The 24,223-nt window shown below is 46.5% G+C and overlaps 1 protein-coding gene across 1 annotated transcript in view; it reads right to left on the bottom strand.

Annotated features, from left to right (window-relative positions):
• Positions 1 to 24,223, bottom strand: part of LOC126092466 (pyroglutamylated RF-amide peptide receptor-like) — a 123,937-nt gene that overhangs the window by 71,226 nt on the left and 28,488 nt on the right. Inside the window, exons 3-4 of the mRNA XM_049908070.1 lie at positions 10,675 to 10,877; positions 638 to 773 (exon numbers count right to left, since the gene is read on the bottom strand). Of these exons, the coding sequence (XP_049764027.1) occupies positions 638 to 773; positions 10,675 to 10,877 (339 nt within the window). The remainder of the gene's footprint in view (positions 1 to 637; positions 774 to 10,674; positions 10,878 to 24,223) is intronic.

Genomic DNA, 24,223 nt, shown 5'->3' with positions numbered 1-24,223 from the left:
CACACTATTTTTTTCTTCTGCCATACGTTTTTCCCCTTCTCCGATAATATTTCGATGCAATTTGACGTCATTCTGACCAGAGGTGTTATTTTCACTGCGTTTTGAAAGTTTAACTTTAATTATAATCACTCTGTATTTTGAAAGACGTATTTAATTAGGGAATAAATAGGCTGGGAAGCAGTAGTTAGCATCCTCAATTTCTTAAACAGGCCACTGCACGGCGTTCTTGAGTTAAAAGCACAAATGATTAGTATTACAAGTTTTTGGGCTCGGAAAACTTATTTGGCGTAATGAATTATTCCAAAAAATAATCCTGTATGACATTATGGAAAGAATGTAAGAAATGTGAGCTAGCTTTTTTTGTTTTTATATCAGCTATCTTTGACAACATTTGCATAGCAAATACTCATTTGTTTAGGGCTTCAGCAGTTCTGTGGCAGACTCCTCACACTTTTATTGTCAAGCTGTAATCCCAAGAATTTAACACTATCGACTTCTCCTATATGCTTGTCATATTTTAGGCATACGCTGGCGGGAAACCTCTTAAAAATTCTGAACTGCATATTAGAAACTATAGTATGTGAAGTTTCAGAATATGGCCAGCAACGGCTGCTTCTGTGGAGGTACTGTACATTACCTGCTTGACAGCAGCGGTGTCGTCTTCAGATCTGCTGGACGGAGTCTTCTTCAGACACGTGTGAACTGTTCCTCCTTTCTTGCTGGACCGCAGGATAAAACTTTCGCTGTGCCGGCACGAACCAGAAGATTTTAACCTGTCCAAAGGAAAACAAGTTTTATTTTTACGAAACAGTACATTCTGTAAAAAAGTCACGCGCCACGCGAGTTCTGCTAAAAACATCTAGTTTCATTTTTAACGGTCTTTTATATGTACAACATTTCTGAGAAGAGGTACACAAATGACGATGGCGTTACATGACGTAATCCTCAAGAGATAATTTCAGAACACTATCCATGCAAGGATAATGCCTTCCTTGTTGCTGCAAGTATTCCCTTTTGTTTCCCACCTCGATTTCATCGCGTGACAGTTTAAACGTACGTCATTAATAAAAATACGTATAAGCATCTGTGGGCAAATCTGCGTTGCAGTTTCAATCGGCCCATTGATTAACAGTGGCGACTGTTGCGAGGCCCCTTCCTCAGGGTGTATTGCAATACACCCTGTGGAAGGCTCCTTGCAATAGTCACCGAAACGTCGGAATTTTACAGATGACAATGCGGCCTCAAACCCAGAAGAATTTTACTGACTGACAACGGCCGCGGAAGCCTTCGTTTACATACAACGTAAATCTACTTGGACGGAAGTAGTGTTGTCAGCAAACTGCTTGCCTTCCGACAAGGCGACTGCTGTTCTCTAGCGGTGTCCGGCTACAGCCTTCATTTTCCCCTTCCGCCTCACCCACACACATCTTCTCTAGCGGCGTCCGGCTTCAGCCTTCATTTTGGCCTTCCACGCCACCCCTCAACACAACCCAACTGGCCGTTGCGCTCGGAGCTCTAGTCGGAGATGGGCCGGAGCGGTCGCGTTCGCAGAACGTTTTCCAGACGGTATACGGGTGGACAGAGATTGGATTATATCAGAAAAATACTCGAATACTACTGTGAAATGAAGAGGTCGACACAGGAAAGGATATTGCGCCGCGCCACATAAAACTAGTGTATTTAGCCTGAGTAATGTGATTTACTGTAATCAGTGCCATTCGAAGGGCATAAACAAGCCAGTCATTACAAATTGCTGTCGCTGGCAGATATACAGGCAGCTGAGACAGTGGCAATGTCGGAAGTACCTCGGACCACTGTGATATGACCCCTCGCGCTCTCCTTGAACATTAATGGTCTTTCGGATGGAATGACCTACAACTGAAACTGTTTGCTGATGAAGTTGTTGTGTCTGGAACAGTGTTGCTGTAGAGCATAGTTTCTCACTGTGTTATGTGGCACGCTGGTGTTCTATGGGAAGCAAATGAGAGCTCCGTGAAAAACTATTAATAACATGCCGTTCTATTTTCACATTATGACCATGCTAATTTTTTTTTTAATTTTAATATACTGGGTGATCAAAAAGTCAGTATAAATTTGAAAACTGAATAAATCACGGAATAATGTAGATAGAGAGGTACAAATTGACACACATGCTTGGAATGACATGGGGTTCTATTAGAAACAAAAAAATACAAAAGTTCAAAAAATGTCCGACAGATGGCGCATCATCCGATCAGAATAGCAATAATTAGCATAACAAAGTAAGACAAAGCAAAGATGATGTTCTTTACAGGAAATTCTCAATATGTCCACCATTATTCCTCAACAATAGCTGTAGTCGAGGAATAATGTTGTAAACAGCACTTAAAGCATGTCCGAAGTTATGTTGAGGCATTGGCGTCGGATGTTGTCTTTCAGCGTCCCTAGAGACTTCGGTCGATCACGATACACTTGTGAATTCAGGTAACCCCAAAGCCAATAATCGCACGGACTGAGGTCTGGGGACCTGGGAGGCCAAGCATGACGAAAGTGGCGGCTGAGCATACGATCATCACCAAACGACGCGCGCAAGAGATCTTACACGCGTCTAGCAATATGGGGTGGAGCGCCATCCTGCATAAACATCGTACGCTCCAGCAGGTGTTTATCAGCCAGGCTGGGGATGATGCGATTCAGTAACATGTCGGCGTACCTCTCACCCGTCACGGTAGCAATTACAAAATCAGAATCACGCATTTCATCGAAGAAAAAAGGCCCGATAACGGTAGATGTGGTAAATCCAACCCATACCGTGACTTTCTCGTCGTGCAGTGGAGTTTCCACGACAGTTCTAGGATTTTCGGTAGCCCAAATTCTGCAGTTGTGGGCGTTGACAGATCCTCGTAGCGTGAAATGAGCTTCGTCGGTCCACAACACGTTACTCAACCACTCGTCATCTTCCGCCATCTTTTGAAACGCCCACACCGCAAATGCCCTCCGTTTCACTAAATCTGCCGATGGATTTTGTACGGACATCATCGGAGGGTACGCCTCAGTGCCAACCAAACAGTAGTGAATGGAATGCCGATGCGACGTGCGACTGCACGAGCGCTGACTTCGCCCTGCATAGACGAACCCGCTACAGTCTCCATTTCTTCCTGAACTGTCTCAGCAGCACTACGCCTTGTGCTCGGTCGGCCACTACGGGATCTGTCGTCTAAACAACCCGTGGCTTCGAACTTCGAAATTATTCTCGCCACAGCTGCATTTGTCAACGGACCTTCACCCGTTCGAATCCCCTTCCTATGGCGATAGGATCGTAACGGTGAGCTAGCACATTCCCCATTATGATAATACAGCTTCATTAAAAGCGCCTTTTCAGGTAACGTCAACATGCCTGCGACTGCTGGCGCATCTGATTCTCTCTCTCATTACAGCTCCTTTTATACACGATTGTCAAGCGCAGTCACTGACGTTTTGCTGTCCAGCGCCATCTGTCGGACATTTTGTGAACTTTTTTTTTTTTTTCTAAGCCATGGACCCAAGTTGTCAGCGAGACACTGTGTAAGTTGGTGGTGGCTGCATAATGGTGTGAGCTGTGTTTACATGCAATGGACTGGGGGTCCCCTAGTTCAACTAAACCGATCATTGGCTGGAAATGGTATGTTCGGCTACTTGGAGACCATCTGCAGCCATTCATAGACTTTATGTACCCAAAAAAATGATGCAACTTTTATGTATGAAATACGCCTTGTTAGAACATTCTGGTTGCATCAGAGGGTTGGATCCCCTCATTCGAAGGCTTCCGATTCCAAGGCCTGGGCTACTCCCTGGTTGGAATCTCCGCTTTCGAAGTCTGTGTTCGTCTGTCTGTCTGTCTGTCTGTCTGCCTGCCTGCCCGTCGCTTCCTGCTGTCGCTGTTCGTCCGTCCGTCCGTCCGTCCGCCTGCCTGCTCGCTGTCCACCGCCGCCGCCGCTGCTGCCTGCTGTCCGTCCGTCCGTCCGTCTGTCTGCCTGTTCGCCGCCATCTGCTGTTCGTCCGTCCGTCCGTCTGTTCGCCGCCGCCGCCGCCGCCGCCGCCGCCGCCGGTGCCCGCCGCCGCCGCCGCCGCCGCCGCCGCCGGTGCCCGCCGCCGCCGCCGCCGCCGCCGCCGCCGCCGCCATCCGGTGCCGCCTGGTCGCCGCCGTCGCCGCCGTCCTGACCTTGGTCTACGGCCTTCCTCGTCTTCATCAGTCTTCGTCTTCATCCGTCTTTGTCTGTCCCCAGTTTCTGTCCTCTCCTCTTCGTTCCGTTAGTTATTGTTTCTGTCTACCGTCATGTCTGCCCCCACCACCGCTGCCACCGCTACCACCACCGCCATAGTTTATACTTCCCCTTCCGCCGCCTCCACCACTATCACTTGGTGTGCCCAGTCCCACCCCCCTCCTTCCATCCCACCTCTCCTCACTCTCCCTTCACCCTCTATCTTTGTCGCCCCCTCTCCCGTTTCTTCCTCTCGTTCTGATCCTTTCCCCCCACTCCCCCAGCCTGTCACTGCAGCTCCGGCTCGGGTGGTGGCCCGTCGGGCCACTGTCCACGCCCAGCTCGCCCCGTCACCTTCGCCATCACCGCCGCCACTGCCACCGTCATCGTCATCGTCATCGTCGCCGTCGCCTTCACCTTCACCTTCACCGTCACCATCTCTGGCGCCGACTCCGGCCCCGGGACCTGCCCCTCCCCGCCACATTCCCGTTGTTCCCGTCCCCCACACCTCCTCCACCGCCGTCAAGCGCCCCAGTGCCACCCCTGCTTCCTCTGCTTCCAAAAAGGCTCCGCCTCGTCCTCCTTCCCCCACACATGATGCCATGGATGTCTCCCCGCCTGTCCCTGCCCCCTCCTCCTCCTCCTCTACCCCCTCCTCCTACCGCTACCTCCTCTCCCGTCCTGATCCCTCTCTCCTTGAAGCCCGGAACCTCACCCTCTTCCTTCGCCAGCATTGTCCTGGTGCCCCCATCTCCCTCCTCACTCCTCGCCGTGATTCGATCCTCATCTCCTCCCCCAGCCCAACCCTCCACACATACCTCCTTTCCCGCATCCCTGTTACCCGCTTTGGCCCTCATGCCTCTTTCACCCCTGCTCCTTCCCCACCTCCCTCCCGCCAACCCCAACCTCCGCGTCGCCCGCCAACTCTCACCGCCGTGATCACTCGGCTTAGTCCAGTGATCACGGAGGAGGAGGTGTTGGCGGAGCTCCAGGCGCATCCCCATTTGGAGGTGCGTGCGGTTCGCCGCATACATAACGCTGCTGGCCCCACCCGCCTTATGCGGGTTTTTTCTGAGCACGCCCCCTCCATTGACCATCTCCTGAAGGAGGGTGCCCTCCTTTTTAACCAGCGGTACAAGGTCGACCCCTCCTCAATCCCTGCGCTGCCAGAGGTGTCTGTGCTATAATGCACACCCCACAGCTGAGTGCCGCGAGGCCCCCACCTGCCCGCATTGTCAGCAAGCGCACTTCCTCAGGCAGTGCCCTAACCTCCAATCCCCTCCTTCCTGCAATACCTGCAATCTCCCCCATCCCACCTACTCCCAAAAGTGTAAAGCCCGACCCCCTCCAACCACTCCTGAACTCACCGTACCTGTCCGTCCCCTGGACGCCCCCACCCCTCCTGGCAATTCCCTTCGTCCCCCCCCCCCCCACCGCTGAGGACATCTTCAGGTTCCTTACCATCGTCCTCCAGAATGTTCATCCCTTTCAGCGCCCCCACACCCTCCAGCAGATCTCCCTTGCCGCCCGTTCCATATTCCAACTCAAGATGTACGCCACCTACTCCAACAACCAGGCCCATTTCACCTTCTCCCGTCTTGACACCCTCGTTTAACTCCCTGTCATGGCGCGACAGCAACGTATCCTTTTCAACAACATATGCTCCCTTCCCGCCAACAAAAACCTCTTCCTGCACACCCTTGCCACCCACCGCGTGGATGCCTTCCTCCTCAATGAAACCTTCCTGCAACCCCACCACACAGTCCACACTTCGCCCTACCTCCTCCACCGCTCCGATAATCCCCTCCCGATTGCGCGTGGCGGAGTTGCCATTGGGCACCACCGCCAGATCCCCGTTCGGCTCCAACCTCTCCTTCCCAACCCCACTGAACACCTGATCCTTAGTCTCTTCTTCCCTGGCCTTACCGTTACCTGCGCCACCATCTATGTCCGCCCTAACGCCCCTCTTCCCTTCGACTTCCTCTCCCACATTGACCGTACCTTCTCCTCCTACGTGATCGCCGCCGACCTCAACATCCATAGTCGTTCCGCCGCCCAGTTACGGCGGTGGCATCGGTTCCTCTCCTCCCTTCAAGGCGACCTCATTCCCATCCCCCAGCACACCCGTCCCGAATCCAACTCCACTCCTGATGTTATCCTCTCCTCCCCCAACCTCCTTGGCCGCATAACGGTAGATGTCCTGGAACCTATTGGTAGCGACCATCTCCCTGTCCTCCTCACCGTTTCAGACGGTCGTCGCCCTCGCCCCAACCCTCGTACTGATCCTCCCCCTAAGTATGTCCACGACTATTCCCGTGCCGACTGGAATGCCTACCGGGATACCCTTTCCACCCAGGTCGATAGCCGCCCTCTCACCTACCACCACCCTGACGATGTCACCCATGCCGCCTCCTTTCTCCAGCAGACCTTGTCTGAGGCCGTGGAGGCCCACGTTCCTACTGTCGCCATCCACCCCCATCGTCCTACCTTACCCCCACAGTCCGTTCTCCTCCTCCGTGAATCCCGTCATCTCTACCGTGCCTTCCTCCACACGCATGACCCGGACACACTACGACGCCACCGGCAACTCCAGCGACACGTTCGTAATTTGCTCGCGGCTAAGAAACGCCGGGACTGGCGACAGACATGCACCCGTTTAAATGCAACCCTACCAATCAACTCTTCCAAGTTCTGGTCGGCCTTCCGTCGCCTTACCGGAACTAAACCCTCCCCCTACTATCCTCTTCTCCACGATGATCACCCCTTCCCTGACGCCCTTAGTAAGGCCAATCACTTTGCCTCCTACCTCTCCGATGGTTTCTCCATCCCCGATGATCCCCAGTTCGATTACTCCCTCTTCCCGGATATCCGCGATTGAACTGACACCTCTGTCCCTCCCCTCGCTCCTGGTTTCCAGTACTTGGACAACATTACACACATGGAACTCAATGCCCCTATCACTACACAGGATCTCATTGATACACTCCGCACAAAACGCAACACCGTTCCTGGTCATGATCGTGCCACCTACCGTCACCTTCGTGAAGCTCCTGTCTCTTTCCTCTCCACCCTGGCCAGGCTCTATAATGTAGTCCTGTCCACCGGTTACTACCCCGACCTGTGGAAAACCTCCCGTATCCTCATGTTCCTTAAACCTGGCAAACCGCCGTCCGCCGTCTCCTCTTACCGTCCTATCAGCCTTACCTCGGTCTTCAGCAAGGTCCTGGAATCTATCCTCACCTGCCGCATCCACCAGCATCTCCGCCAGCACCGCCTCCTTCCCGTCACCCAGTGTGGCTTACGGCCGTCCTTCTCTTCTGACGATCTTCTCCTTCACCTCACTCATCTCCTTTCCGAACAGCTTAATTCCCGTCGCTCCGCAATCTTCCTCTCCCTTGACCTCGAACGCGCTTATGACCGCGCCTGGCATTCCGGTCTCCTCTTCAAGCTCTAAACCTTTGCCCTTCCCATTAACTACGTCCGTCTGATCGGTTCCTTTCTCTCCCGCCGTCCTTCCTATGTCACCATCCATAACACAGATTCCTACACCTTTTTCCCCTCCGCCGGTGTGCCCCAAGGCTCCATCCTCTCCCCCCTTCTGTACCTTTTGTACACGGCGGACATGCCGCCGCCGTCACCCCCAGTCCACCTTCTCCAGTTTGCCGATGACACTGCCTTCCTTGCCCTTGCCCCCACCCTGCAACGCTCCCAACGCCTTCTCCAATCCCATCTTGACCGCTTCACTGCTTGGTGCAACCAGTGGTTGCTTAAGGTCAATCCCTCCAAAACCCAGGCGATCATTGTAGGCAAAACCACCCCTTCCTTCCGCCTCCTTGATTTCTATCTCACCGTCTATGGCCGTCCTATCGCCTCCACTCCCACCCTTCAGTACCTTGGCGTCACCCTCGACCGTCGCCTCTCCTGGACTCCCCATCTCCGGACAATCCAAGCCAAGGCACGTTCCCGCCTCCGTCTCCTCAAGCTCCTTTCTGGCCGTACGTGGGGTTTGGACGCCTCCACAATCCTCCACACCTATAAATCCCTCATCCGCCCTATACTTTGTTACGCCCATCCAGCCTGGATCTCCGCGCCCCCTACCTTTTATAAATCCCTCCAAATCCTTGAACGCCATGCTCTCCGCCTTGCCTATCGCATCCGTCTCCCCTCCCCCACGCGGATCCTGTATGATCTCATCCCCTTCCCCCACCTCCTCCTTTTCCTTGAAAGGATACGGATCCTGTACACCTCCCGTAAACTTGATCCTCCTCACCCGCTCGTGTCCCCAATCCTCTCCCACCCCCGCCTGCTGCCGTGCCTGTATTCCCATATCCCACCTGGTCTCCATCTCTCCACCCTCCTTACCCTCTCCCAAGGTGGCTTCCGCCAGCTCCCCCTCCCTGATGATGTCCTCCTCCCCTGCATCTACCCCTCCTATCAACTTTGATCCTCCCCCCCCACCTCCTGTGTCCTTTCCTTTAGGCACCCTCCCTCCCCCCCTTTCCCTTCCCTTCTCTTTCCTTTCCCCCCTCCCTCCTACCCTCTCCTCCGGGCTTCCCCTCCCCCTTCCTCCCTCCCCCTCTCTCCTTTGCCCATGGCATCTCTGCTCTCCCCTCTCCCATCTCCCCATCCTCCTCCTCCACCTCCACTCTTGGCAGGTCCCCGGACTCGTACACGCTGAGTGAACATTCGCGCGCCGGGGTTATCGCCATCAGTGTATCGTGTGTGCCGTCGTGTTTAGTGTTCAGTTTCGTCGTCACACTCCATTGTTCACCAGTGCCATTGTCTTCTTCAGTGTTTGTGCGTCGTGTCAACAGTTCGTAGTGTGGATTGTCATCGAGTGTGAACGGCTTCATGTGTTTTTCTGTTCGTGAGTCTACTGTTTTTTCCCGCCGTTTTTCTATGTGATGTCTCTTCTCTGTTTATTTTCTTGTACTCTCTTCGGCTGAAGAGCAGCGTATTGTGCTGCTGCCAGCCTACCTGATTGCTCAGGTGTCCAAATAACAATAAAGTAAAAAAAAAAAAAACATTCTGGACAGTTCGAGCGAATTATTTGACCACCCAGGTCGCCCGAAATGAGTCCCATCGAACAAGTGAGTCAAATTGAGAAGGCAGTTCCCGTAAAAAATCCTGCACCGGCAACACTTTCGCATTTATGGATGGCTGTAAAAGCAGCATGTGTCAGTATTCCTGCAGGGAAGTTCCAACGACATGTTGAGTCTGCCACTTGGAGTTTCACTACGCCGGGCAAAAGGAGGTCCGACACGTTATTAGGAGTTATCCCATGACATTTGTCACCTCAGCGTAATTTCTGTTCCACGATTTAAGACTGAAGTAATCACTGAATAAAACAAGCATTTCTCATTTTAAAAAATTTTATTAGCCTTCAAAATTGAGAGAGTGTCTCATCAGAGTACCACGATTCTCAAAGTGTTCCGTCAGAGGAAAAGTTTGGGAACCTCTGCCGCAGAGTCAGTGTGAGAGATTTGGGATGGCTTACACACAATTTCGATTTGAACCGATGAGGGCTGATTCCTTTAAATGTAAGTAATGCAGATGGGTAAGAGAAACATTGCTGTAATGTTACATTACAGTATTAAATGTATGTTAATGATTATAAAGAATCTGCCTCGATTGCATACAGAATCCGGATGTTGACCTAGGTTTCAGCGCGGATAACCACGCCTTTATCGGAACACACAAAAACGACAAACTGCCTAAATAGGCATGGTCCAAAACTATGTTACTTGACTCGAACACGTCGATTAAATATACAGTACCTGATCAAAAATAGCCGGACACGTTCGCCTTTACGCTATGTTGAACTCCAGTGAACACTTTCAGTGAGGTGAATGAACGCCCGTGGTGGAATGTATAACCGCTCTTTTAATTGAGAACAATGTTATCAGGCTTATTCTCGTATGGGAGAGAGGTGATCGATAACATCGGAAATAATTAATAGCACTGAAAAAGTTTTAATTAAAATTTTCTGTATATTACCTCTCTTCAGAACAACGCCCGCAGCAAAGTAGCGTCTCAGGGAAATCAAAGAGGGTTTAACGCGGCAAGAAACAAATGGCGTTACAAAGTAGAACCCAGACGAAGTTTTTGTAGCACGACAAAAGTTGCGACACTTGAGTGACGCCACTGAAAACTGGATGCTCACACGTGCCACTGCAGTATGCCACTATCTGTGGCGTCACTTTAGTTGCGCGTGCGAACCTGGCGCAAGGGTAAGATCGGTACATCGTGACAGTACCAGTATCTGCACTGTTACAACATTACAGGCCCCGTGAGACATTGTGTGCAGGCGACTGACACTGGTCCGCTAGATCTAGCACGTGGGACTGGCCAATGAACGAAATCTGTGCCTTCGTGTAGTCCAGTGTTGAAGTCTGATAATGTGCAAAAATGCAAGGCAGAAATACTCCTGATGTGAGAGGCGAGATGTACTCACGAGCCGGCGGTCATGCCGTGGCGCGTCTTGGTGACGCGCCACACCTCCCAGCAGACGGCGCTGTAGGTGGCCGTCATGATGCAGGTGGGGATGACCAGGATGAGCAGCAGCATGTACACCTCGTGCAGACGCCACCACAGCGGCATCTCCCAGTCGCGGATGCACCAGTACGCCCGCACGTGCGTTCCCACCTCCTTGTGACCCTGGAACAAACACATCGGTTGATGACCACATCTCAGTATCGACGATAATGGTCGAAGCGGACGAAATGAATTAAAATTTGCAGTGTGGCCAGGACTCTAACCCTGGTCCTCTTGCTTCCTAGGCACAAATGATAACCATTACACTAACGCAGTACGATGGTCAATATTGCCGCACGGACATTTAATTACAGGGTGGCGCACGAAATGTGTTGCCATTTTGTTTTTCCAGAAGGTTCACGGGAAAGCTTCTGTAAAGTCTGGGAAGTAGGAGACGAGGTACTGGCAGCTGACGTCGATCTGTTGTAGCATTTTAGAACATGTTTTTTGCTCGCGTATCATGTCGTTTTTGGAAACCCAGAATCTACTCTGTAGGAATCAACATGGATTCCGGAAACGGCGATCGTGTGAGACCCAACTCGCTTTATTTGTTCATGAGACTTAGAAAATATTAGATACAGGCTCCCAGGTAGATGCTATTTTCCTTGACTTCCGGAAGGCGTTCGATACAGTTCCGCATTGTCGCCTGATAAACAAAGTAAGAGCCTACGGAATATCAGACCAGCTGTGTGGCTGGATTGAAGAGTTTTTAGCAAACAGAACACAGCATGTTGTTATCAATGGAGAGACGTCTACAGACAAAGTAACCTCTGGCGTGCCACAGGCGAGTGTTATGGGACCATTGCTTTTCACAATATATATAAATGACCTAGTACGTAGTGTCGGAAGTTCCATGCGGTTTTCGCGGATGACGCTCTAGTATACAGAGACGTTGCAGCATTAGAAAATTGTAGGGAAATGCAGGATGATCTGCACCGGATAGGCACTTGGTGCAAGGAGTGGCAATTGACCCTTAACATAGACAAATGTAATGTATTGCAAATACATAGAAAGAAGGATCCTTTATTGTATGATTATATGATAGCGGAACAAACGAACACTGAAGTTAGTGATTACCCTACGGCACATGTCTTCCGTAATTTCACTGCATGCTTGAAGAATAAGTCTTCTGAGCTCCATTAAATTACGTGGACGTTTCGCGAAAATTTTTCCTTCAGGTACCCCCAAAGAAAAAAGTCACATGGATTGAGGTCTGGACTACTGTGGGGCCAATTTTGTCCGTCATTGAAGCGACCTGGAAACCTGAGTGAAATGATCCGCGTGTCGAAATGATCGTGTAAAAACTCCAACACAGTGTTTGCAGTATGTGGCCTGCTCCATCTTGCATGAACCACTGCGTGTAAAAGGGCAAGGCAGTAGCAAGAAGCTGTGGAATGAAGCTATCGCGAAGCATGCTCAAATAACGCTCGCTGTTCACAGTTTCTTCAAAGAAAAAGTGTCCAATAAGTCCGCGACAGGAAATTGCTGCCCACGCTGTAATCCTCGGAGCATAATGTTGTCGATCATGAAGCACTTGTGGGTTTTCAGTGCCACAAAAGCGTACATTTTGTTTGTTAACCACACCGTCTAAATAAAAATGCGCCACGCCTGAAAACCAAACGTTGTTAAGAGTTTCTTCCCTATCCTCCGCCCACTGAGCTAGCAGTAGTCTCTGCTGCTTGTGTTCCTCAGTGAGCTTCTGTGCACAGGTCATCTTGTATGGGTACATATGGGGGTCACTTTTAAGAATGCGTTAAACGGAGCGTCTGGATATTCCGAGTTGCACTGCTGCCTTTCTACACGATTTCCCGGGACTTCTCTGCACAGCAACTCGTACCGCTTGAATATTCTCCGGCGAACAAACAGGCTTTGGCCGATGTCGCTTCGCTTCCAATACTGTTCCTTCCTGTACAAATTTATCGTATAACCTGTGGATGGTCTTCTTGCAAGGGACCCATCGTGTGTTAAAATGTTGTCGAAAACGCCTCTGAGTCACAACAAGGCTTTTTGTTTCATGAAAAAGTAACACAATTGCCGGTCGTTGCTGTGTCGTCAGTCTTCCATTGTCAGCCACTGCTGCTTACTAGTCTCCTAGCGGCAGTATCGTGAATTACACGTCATTTCATTTCGTAACTCATTTGTTTTTCCAAGCTCTGCTGCTACTGCTGTAGAGATCCCAGCGGGATATCTAATGTGCGTCGTAAATTGTGAAAGAAACAATTGGTAACACTTTTGGTGCGCCACCCTGTATAAGATCTATAAGATCACCAATGGTACAAGGACGTCCCATTACGTCCAATGCTGGGGTGCTTGCCCATATCGGAGAGCACTGGCAGTAGTGACAATATGTAAGGGAAAAATGAAATGACGTTTGTGTTGGGGAGGGCATTGAGCTTAGGAAGTTCGTGCAGCAATATTGACTATCGTACTTCGCTGGTGTAATGGCTTGCATTTCTACCTAGCAAACAAGAAGATCCGGCTTCGAGTCCCAGCCGCAGCACAAACTTTAATTAATTTCGTCTGCTTCGATCATTATCGTAGATGATAGAATGAGACTTAAATGTCTCAGGGAAACATTTAATTATAACATCTCAGTATGTTAATCTCCCCATCGTTGCTGACGAAAGCTTCCCGGAGGCACTGAGTTGCAATTTATTATGTGAACGATTACAAAGGAAGGAAGATTAGAGTCTGCAAATTAATAACCGAATTATTTTAGCTAGTACTTTAAATTTTTTGGGTATGTGGCTAGACATTCGACTGATATGTTCAGTGAACCCAGAGAATTAACATCCTAGCCGGCCGGAGTGGCCGATCGGTTCTAGGCGCTACAGTCTGGAACCGCGCGACCGCTACGGTCGCAGGTTCGAATCCTGCCTCGGACATGGATGTGTGTGATGTCCTTAGGTTAGTTAGGTTTAAGTAGTTCTAAGTTCTAGGTGACTGATGACCTCAGCAGTTAAGTCCCATAGTGCTCAGAGCCATTTGAACCAATTAACATCCTAAAAGCTCTGAATTGCACAGAATGGGTACTCGACCTTAGAACTGTCTTAAGTATCTTAAGTATCTATAAACAGTTAACTTGGAGCAAGATGGAGTATGGCTGAACATTGTATGACTCCGCTTTCACGTCACGATTGAAGATTCTATACGGTATACAATTAGCTGTTCTGGTGGCTAAATTAACACAACATCAGTCATGCAAATGGTATTGGCATTCATCCACTCATTATGAGACGGAAGCTCTTATGTGGTCGATACTTCTACAGGGTCAGACCTTCTATCAATCACTGTTTACATCGTAAATTACATTGATTACCATATCTCATGCAGATTATGTCATACTCGTCAAGGAACCCAAATCCCTCCTACCAATATCACTCATTACTCATATGGTGAAATACTGGAACGTCCAACGTCACAATGTTGACATCAGCAAGCAAACGCTATCTCTACAGAAGCTCACTGTGCTGCATATGATGATCATATATCTAAAACACATGTAACTCCGAGTGAACTCAGGGCTTCTACACTGTCAAAACTGGATCGTTACTGCCTTGACTGGTAGCCGGCCGGTGTGACCGAGCGGTTCTAGGCGCTTCAGTCTGGAACCGCGCGACAGCTACGGTTTCAGGTTCGAATCCTGCCTCGGGCATGGATGTGTGTGTTGTCCTTAGGTTAGTTAGGTTTAAGTAGTTCTAAGTTCTAGGGGAATGATGACCTCAGATGTTATGTCCCATAGTGCTCAGAGCCATTTTGCATGACTGGTACAAATCGTACACGGATAGTTCCGAAATGTATGTCTTTGCGGGGATCAAAACAGGGTGTGCACAACCTTTGGGCATTGAAACGTCGACGTTATCGGCGGAGCGGCACGCCATTCATCAAGCAACACTTTACATAATCGACTTACAAGTCAACAAGGTCCTAGTATGTACTGACTCGATGAATGCTCTATAGTCTCTAACGAGAACAGCCGAAGGAAGAGCTTTTAATCCTTTGGTACGCGATATACTGCGAAGTCTCAATCGAGCAAAGGAGCTGAGTCAACGGATTCGTCTTCTATCTGCACAGGGACATTTTTAAATCAGAGGTGACAAATGTGCAGATCAACGGGCGAAAGTGGCGTCTACTTCCCAGCGACTACCCCTACCATACAATGAGTTTCGTAGTAGACCCGCCAGACAAGCAAAACCGGAATGGACAAAGTAGTGGACAAAGAGCGTAACATCAGAGTCACATAGTATTGGGCGATTTAACAACAGATTCAAGGCTACATTCGATTTTCCAGCTCGACGTTTACGAGAAGAGAAAAAGTTACTCCTAAACATACTAAAAGCAGGTCAATGAATGACAATAAACCGAACATTTGATAAATTCATTCCTCCTCCAAGCTGTGAATGCAGCCTCATTGACGAGGACTTGTACATATTTTCATAGGTGTTAAATACGATCATCAAAGTACAATTTAACTACAAAACACTTTAGAAAACAAGGACTATTTTTCTCTTAGGGTATCTCTTAGTTCCATGAATAGGTCTGCTGACAAATATATTTGTCATTTCATTCGTCTTTATAGAATGGAACTTTAAAATTAGAGGATATGTTGAATGTTTCATTTTGTATGTGTATAATTGGCTTGTTTGATAAATGGATCAGACTAACGTACTTTGTTGACTTCTTATCTCGTTTAATTATGTTTTATATTTTCTAATAGAATCATACCAATGTTCTGTTTGAATCATTACGCGCAATAATTGTATCTGCTGAAATGGGATCTGACTGAGAGCAAAATAAAAAAAAAAATTAGAGTTTAACGTCCCATCGACAACGAAGAAATAAGATACAGATTGCAAGCTCGGCTTATGGAAAGATGGGGAAGGAAATCGACGGTGACCTTTCAAAAGGACTGTACCTGCATTTGCCTGGATGCAGTTTTGGGCGAGATGGTCAGTCGGTGTGAGCTCGTGATGAAGTACTGACTCGAGACACGATTACAATGGGTCGTGTTCGTTGGCGACACATGGAAACCGACTTTTAATGATGAACAGCCAGGATGACAAATAATTGGGCGTAGTCCAAGATTAAATTTAATGTCATGATCTTTCTGTTAAGTAAAATCATTCGGATAAAGCGATACTGGGTGTGTAGTACCTTATAAAACACAAGTCCAGCGGTAACTCTTGTTGGTATTTCTGAGATGGCGGGGCTCGGTCAGCTAGAGTAACATTTCCAGCTCGTGGACACCGATTTGAATTAACGGTTCTAGTGTTTACTGCGAACAGTTCACTGATAGTTGTTCTCACGAAAATCGAGAGCAAAGCAACACCGACTACAAGAGTTCGGGTATACATGCCGACGTCGCAAGAAGAAAATGAAGAGATAGAGAAAGCATATGAGGATACTGAACGAGTAATGCAGTACGTAAAGGAGATGAAAAATCTGATTGTGTCAGAGAACTGGAATGTCGTTGTAGTGAAAGGAGTAGAAGAAAGAGTTGCGGGAGGATATAGACTTAGTAATAGCAGTGAGAGAGGCGAAAGACTAATTGAGTTCTATAATAAATTTCAGGTAGTAATAGCGAATACCCTGTTCAAAAATCACAAGACGAGGACGTATACTTGGAAAAGGCCAGAAGATACGGGAAGATTCCAGTTTTGTTGTATCATGGTGAGGCACAGATTCCGAAAACACGTACCCAGGAGTAGATTTAAACTCAGATAACAGTTTAGTATTGATGAAGAGTAGGCTGAAGTTTAAGAGGGTAGTCGGAAGAACCCATGCGCAAAGAAGTGGTACATGGCATTACTAAAGAATGAAGAGACGCAATTGAAGTTCCCTAAAGCTATAGCTACTGCTATAAGGAATAGCTCTGTAGGCATTTCAGTTGAAGAGAAATGGACATCTCTAAAAAAGGGAAATCACGGAAGTTAGAAGGAAAACCATGAGTAACAGAAGGAACACTTTAGTCGATGGACAAAAGAAGGACCTACAAAAACGTTCAGGGAAATTCAGAAATACAGAAGTACAAATCACTTAGAAATGAAATAATTAGGAAGTGCAAGAAACCTAAGGCGGAATGACTACAGGACAGATGTGAAGAAAAGAAAAAAGATTGTCCAAAGGTCTGACTCACCATACACAAAAGTGAAAACAATCTTCAGTGAAATTAAAAGCAAGGGCAGTAACATTAACAGTGCAATGGGGATTCCACTGTTAAATGTAGTGGAGAGAGAGGATAAATGGAAAGAGTGGAACGAAGACCTCTGCTCTATAAGGAGGAGGACTTGTCGACGACGTTTTGCAAGAAGAAATAGGAGTTTACAGCGAAGAGGAAGGAGATCGAGTATTAAAATCAGAATTTCAAAGAGCTATGGACGATAAGATCAAATAAGGCAGAAGAGATAGACTGCATTTCAACGGAATTTCTAAAATGATTGGGGAAATGGGCAGCTAAACGATTACTCACAATGGTGTGTAGAGTGTGTGAGACTGGCGACATACCATCAGACTTTTGGGTAAACGTCATCCTCACAATTCCGAAAATTGCAACAGCCGATAAATGTGAGAATCATTGCAGAAATAGCATTACAGCTCATGCATCCAAATTGTTGACAAGAATGATATACAGAAGAATGGAAAAGAAAATCGAGGTTCTGTTGGATGACGATGAGATTGGCTTTACGAAAGGTAAAGGCACCGGAGGTACAGTTCAGACGTTGCGGCTGATATTGGAAGCGAGACTGAAGAAAAATGAAGACACTTTCGTTAAATCTGTCAATCTGGAAACAGAATTAGAGACTGTAAAATGTTGCAAAATGTTTGAAATTCTGAGGAAAATAGGAGTAAGTTACAAGGAAAGACGGGTGATTGTTGCAGAGCGGAAGCAAGGATTGAACGACGAACCGGAGCAGGCACAAGCGCAAATTGTGCAAACGATTAATTACTTTTGAAAAATTTCAATTGGGCTGAAATTAATGCTTAGCTAATGACACCATTTGCGTATGTACCATTCGGATTTTACGTGTAAAAACATGCAAGGAACACGTTTTCTTTGAGGTTTTAGAAGAGCACCGCTTCCATACTTTAAATTTGTACGAATCGGTTCACATTTTGCACGAAGATAATTAAATGGATAAAGTGAAAAAGAAATTGTTTTATCCAATAATCTCTATCCGTTGTCGAGATACAATGATTTAAAGTCGAGCTAAATGTAGCACTATAGCCGATCTTATCTCCCGGAAGTATGGACTTCGGACGACAATCGGTGAAATTCAAATGAGTTTGTTTTCTTCGGTCAAATCGACCCATGAAATGTGGAGCGTGAGAAACCCATAAGTTTAGCCGGAAAATAGTGAGTTTGTGACATCCTGACAATGAAAATATCATAATCGGGATATAGCTCGGAATCTATGGACTGAAATTGCAGGTTTATTCGAAACGCCAAATAAGCAAATTAAAGTGAAAAGGGTAGCTTATCTTATATGTTTATAGCTAATGTACTGGATCTTTTTTCTGGTAGATTGGTGTTAGTGGTCTATAAATTATTATCGTTGTTCATTGGCGTTTTATGCCAGTAGGATAGTGATTCTGTTAACATGAAGTGGTTTTCAAATGTGGCGTACGGTATGCATTCAGACTTTCAAGTGGTTTAGGTTTTCAGAGTATCTTATGCTACATTTTATGCTTGTCTTTCACTCGTGTGCTAAATGACAGTCATTGAAGGCTAATCGAGTACGTCTGCACAACTTTAAATAAATACAATGAAACACATTGTTTATAGCTTGCTTTTCAAGGTCACCACGAATTATCTTGAGTATGTAACAGAACGTTTCTCCTGTCATCTCATATATTTGTAAAACTTGTCAGGTTATTCCGAGAACTGAGGACAGCGTGTATAGTACTCGTCACGTTCTTTACAATACAGAGAAGCTCATTCACATGTATTCAGCGCCTGTTTAGTATCCAAGCAGAGGCGTCGAGGTGTCCACTCCACCCTAAGAAGTTAAAATCTAACCTGCTTCATACATAGAACAGATTCTAACCTAACCTAACATAACCTCTTTGACTCTACCAAAAACTGATGGAGAAGATCGGACATACTATGATCCCACTATCGGCCAGTGGCCGATGTTATCGGGCGACCTCTGGTGACGCAGCCTAAGAGGTATTCAAAAAATGGTTCAAATGGCTCTGACCACTATGGGACTTTACTTCTGAGGTCATCAGTCCCCTAGAACTTAGAACTACTTAAACCTAACTAACCTAAGGGCAGCACACTACACCCAGCCATCACGAGGCAGAGAAAATCCCTGACCCCGCCGGGAATCGAACCCGGGAACCCGGGCGTGGGAAGCGAGAACGCTACCGCACGACCATGAGATACGGGCTTGGCCATCTGTTGTTCACAGTCTCATATCTTGCTCTTTGATTGTGGCACCATACACAATCATTAACCCAGCTCCAGGGAGGTAGGGTGCCCTTCCCTATTCCTCCACTGGGGTAATTCCTGTCTGGCGCGTCCACGTCGCGGGGGTGGGCATCCTACACTTCAGTAGGCCGGAGTGCTAGGATGGCTGAGTTCAGGCAGGGACCCAATCCCGTGGGGTATAACACGGAACCCATGCCCAGGGTTACGGGTGAAGACCTTAATGGCAGCGACGGCGGAGAAGGAAGACTTCGGAACGGCGTAGCTGGCAGATGAGGCAACCCTCCTTTCTGGGGATTAAATGAGAAGGGAACCACTGCCTTGTGGTAGAGGAGAAACTCCAAAGGCTAAGGGAGACAACCCCAACAGAAAATCCTTTCTTGCGTTAGGCCTAGCAAGCCAGTAGGAAAGTCTTCATATATTGCTTTCAAAACACAGACGAGCCTCGGAAAGAACCACTCAGGATTTGACCCCACTGCTTCTTCAAGTACTGGTGCAAATGATGGGAGACCTGATGATATTCATCAGTACAAGAAGATGAAACCAACTGGACTAAAAAATAACCTAAATATTGGCACCCTTAATATATTAACCCTCAATGGAAAAATGGAAGAAATGACAGATGTACTGACAGAGAGGAAGTTAGATATATTGGGATTAAGCGAAACAAAGTGGAAGGGAAAAGGTGAGAAGAATTTGAGAGGAGGAGGAAAACTGTACTGGAGTGGGAATAACAGGTCTGGAAGAAATGGTGTGGCAGTGATGGTGAATAAGAATGTACAAAGCTTTATTGAAAATGTAAGATATATATCAGACAGGATCATAATCTTAAACCTGAGATTCCAAAAAGAAACACTAAAAGTAATCCAGATTTATGCACCTCAAGTGGGATGTAGCGAAGAAGAGAAGATGGACTTTGAAAATGTGTTAGAAAACCATATAGAGAGTGCTAATATAGTGATGGGAGATTTTAATGCACAGGTAGGCAAAGACAGAAAGGGATTTAAGCAAGTATTGGGATGTTTTGGATATGGAGGTAGAAATGAAGAAGGGGAGAGACTCCTGGATTTGTGCCAGAGGAATGGAATGAAAATAGCAAACAGCTGGTTTATGAAGAGAGAAAGTCATGTTATCACCAGATACAGTTGGGATGGAAGAACGAAGAGTGTAATTGATTATATTCTAGTAGATAGGGAATGGGGAGAGAAAGTAACAAATGTGAAGGTAATTCCAAGTGTGAGTGCAGATGGAGACCATAGATTACTGGTGGGACAATGGAAAATGAATCCAAGCAGTTAGAAGAAAAAATGGAGCATGGAGAAAATGGTGGAAAACTAAAAATGATGAAGACCATAAAAGATATATAGAGGAAAAGAAGAAGTGCAAAGAAATAGTGGAAACAGCAAAGAAAAAGGAATGGGAAGAGTTTACAAAAAAACTTGAAGAAGATGTGAAGAGCAATAAGAAAATGTTCTATAAAATGATGAAAAATAAAAGGAAGGCTTCTGAAGTACCAGTAAAGATGGAAACAGAGGACGGTACCATTATTGAAGATCCAGGGAATATAAAAGATCTCTGGAAAGAACATTTTAAGAAGCTGTTAAACACTGAGGAGCAGGTACATGAGGAAACAACAAATAATGGAGAAATTGAGAGAAGTTGGGAAGCAGAATTAGGACAAATTACACAGGAAGAAATGGAAAAAGCTGTGAAGAAGATGAATGGGGGGAAAGCCCCAGGACCTGATGAATTATCAGTGGACATGATAAGAGCAGCAGGTCCAGTGGGAATGCAGTGGCTGTATAGAGTAGTATCAAGCGTGTGGAGAAATAGTAAAATACCTGGCGACTGGAGAACAGGAGACATTGTACCCATCTTCAAGAAAGGCAGTAAAAGACTTTGTAAAAACTACAGAGGAATAACCCTCATGAGTCATACAGCCAAGATTTTTGAAAGAATTTTACTAAATCGAATAAGTGAAAAGATAGAAAAGGAGCTGAGTGAAGAACAGCATGGGTTTAGGAAAGGAAGGAGCACAATCGACCTGATATTTTCTATCCGTCAACTGATGGAAAAAAATTGGGAGTATAACAAAAGGGTGATAATGGTTTTTATAGACATAGAAAAGGCATATGACTCAGTTGACAGGGAAAGACTCTGGGAAGAACTGAAGAAGATAGATATAGAAGATGGATACATTAATGTTATAAAGACAATGTACAGAGGCCACAATTGTAGAATTAGAACACCATTGGGGAACTCTGAATACTTCGAAATAAGACAAGGACTTAAGCAAGGAAGTATTCTATCTCCTGCGCTTTTTAATGTTGTGATGGAGGGAATGAATAGGGCAGTTAAAGATATAGTAAAAGAAAAAGACAAAAAGATGATTTTTGCAGATGATATGGTAATATGGGGTGATAAAAAGGTAGATGTACAGTTACAGCTTGATGCGTGGAAGGAAATAATGAAAAGGTATGGATTAAAAATAAATAAAGACAAGAGTGAAGTAATGGTATTTGGAAGAGAGAAAGGAATCAATGAAAATATTACCTTGAATGGAGAACCCCTCAAAGTGGTAGAAAGTTTCACTTATTTAGGGAGTGAAATATCTAGGGATGGAAGAATAACTAACGAAATAAATAGGAGGTTACAGAAGGGAGGCAATTTCTACCAAACAATAAAACATCTGATTTGGAATAATGAAATTTCAGAAGGAGCAAAACTCCTGATGTATAAGAATTATTACTTCCCTATTGTCACCTATGGTGGAGAAACATGGACAATGAAAGAAAGGGACTGGAGCAGACTGCAAGCAGGGGAAATGAAATTTCTCAGAGCAGTTAAGGGAAAAACAAGAATGGACAGAGTAAGGAATGTAGAGATTAGAAAGGACCTCAAACAAGAAAGTATGAGAGAAGAAATTGAAAGAAAGAGATTAAGATGGTATGGGCATGTTAAGACGATGCATGGGCAGAGACTCCCCAAAATTATGGAAGAACTAAAGATGGATGGGAAAAGACCTAGAGGGCGCCCAAGAACACGGTGGAAAATTGGAGTGAGAATATCTGTTGAAAGGAGAGGTGTGACCTGGCAGCAAGTGGAGGAAGAAAAGTGGTGGGAGGACCGAGCCAAATGGAGAGGACTCGTCAGCACCCAGACCCGGCAGTAGCTGGAGCGGGATTCGGATATAGATAGATAGATAGATAGTCTCATATCTTCACGTCGACTTCGAATCCCCGTAGCACTCTCTTGTCTGTAACTACAGCTAGCAACAACTCGTTAGCTTTGCTACATCGGTACCTGTGCCGTCACAAGACGTCACGCAGCTGCCACAAATCAAAAACCGGTTGAGCAGCTCGGTGGTGGAGATGCGCCACCGAGCGAACCTTCGCAGAACAGGCGGCAGGGTACGAGGAGTCTGGTTTTGGTCGGCGAGCGACGATCTTACAGCTCCAGAGACCGGTAGTGGAAGCGGCCGTTGGATTTAACTGCACGCTGTGGCTGCCGTGGTGGACGGCAACAACAAGAAGGAAGAGGTTGTTGGTCGGAGACTAGTGATACAGCGAGGATGGGTGCAGTTTGCTTCAGGGCTATCTGGCTGGCTTTTACCGGAGCAGAATCTGAAGACAGCGGAACAGCCTGTGTGAGTGTGTTACTAGACTGGGCTGTTCTCCTGTGTTGGAGGTCTGCAAATGTTATTAAGTTGTGCGCGTCGCTGTGTGTACTGAGAGAATTCAGCCTGATAAGAACACATTATAAAACCAGTACTTGCGTTCTAACTGTGCTTCGTATCTGTCAATTCTCGATTCCCTTAGTTTTTCAGATGTATATTCTATGGTCCACTGAATCTGATGTCACTTGATTTTTCGTTATGTTCTATGCAACCAACCCGCTCTTTATTTGTCACGTTGCAGCTGATGTTTATTTGGACTGTACTTTTGTTACAAAAATTCTCTTAGTGATTTCAAGTAGAATTTTCTCCTTGCGTTATGGTTTTTTGTTTTTTAAGACGTGTGTATTTTAAATCAATTTTTTATTACAAGGCAGCACTGATACTCCATGTGTTTTCAGTTTAGTGGAATTTCATACTGTTACGCAAGGATTTTGGTATCGAGTAAGTTCTTCTTGTTGAGTAGCTACAAAGCTGATTTGTTTCCCCATACTGTAACAGTTTTTGTCCAGAAAAAATTATTGTCTTTTAAATTTCTAAATTGTGCCATTTTCATGAGAAGATAAATATTCAGCAATTGTTTGAATAAAGTAAAAATTATTGTAGGAAGGAGCAAGAAACACTAATCTCAACCCAGCTCTACCACTCCCACCAACGGCATCGTTCCTTTGGAAAGTTACAAGAAGGACTATACGCTGTTGAGTAGTGTGATATTTCTGGCTTAGTCAGCCATCATATTAGGCTCCAAGAAGCTGTTCCCAGAGCGGTGGAGATGCAAGAAGTATATAGATGACGAAATGTGATGTGAGGTACCTGTGACAGATGTTAGATTCGGTACCATTCCCGTGAGAAAGACCGCCTGCATAATGCTACTGCTCTGTGATTGACGGCTGTGTTCGGAGCAAGGGGCCAAAACGTTAAAGTATAGTTATTATTATTGTTAAACTACTCATTGGAATGACTTCACTTTTTAATACAAATATGTCTCAACAGCTTTCAATCAGTCACTTTAGAATTATTAAAAACAATTTAAATCAAAGACGAAAGACTGACGACATTGCAGACGAAGCACTTCGGAAGCGTTCGGGTAACACCTTTTCTGGTATGGCGCGCGAAGTGTTTTGGGCTTTCCGTCACTCTGGATTAGGCAGTCGAGAAGAACAGGCATGTTGTCTGTCGTAGGATGTGTTTCCAATTTTTATTTAAGTTCCTGTTCGTCACTCTGGATTAGGCAGTCGAGATGTACAGTCATGTTGTCTGTGGCAGGATGTGTTTGCCAGTATTCAGTATTAAAAGATTCACTCCGGTAGTCATGAGGCACAGACACGTGCCACAAATAGTGTAAAGATACATTTTCGTAAACACTGT

Source organism: Schistocerca cancellata, chromosome 7 (assembly GCF_023864275.1).
Source record: "Schistocerca cancellata isolate TAMUIC-IGC-003103 chromosome 7, iqSchCanc2.1, whole genome shotgun sequence".
NCBI classification, from domain to species: Eukaryota; Metazoa; Arthropoda; class Insecta; order Orthoptera; family Acrididae; genus Schistocerca; species Schistocerca cancellata.
Note: the sequence above shows the minus strand (reverse complement) of the source record. Positions and strands in the feature narration are given on the sequence as shown.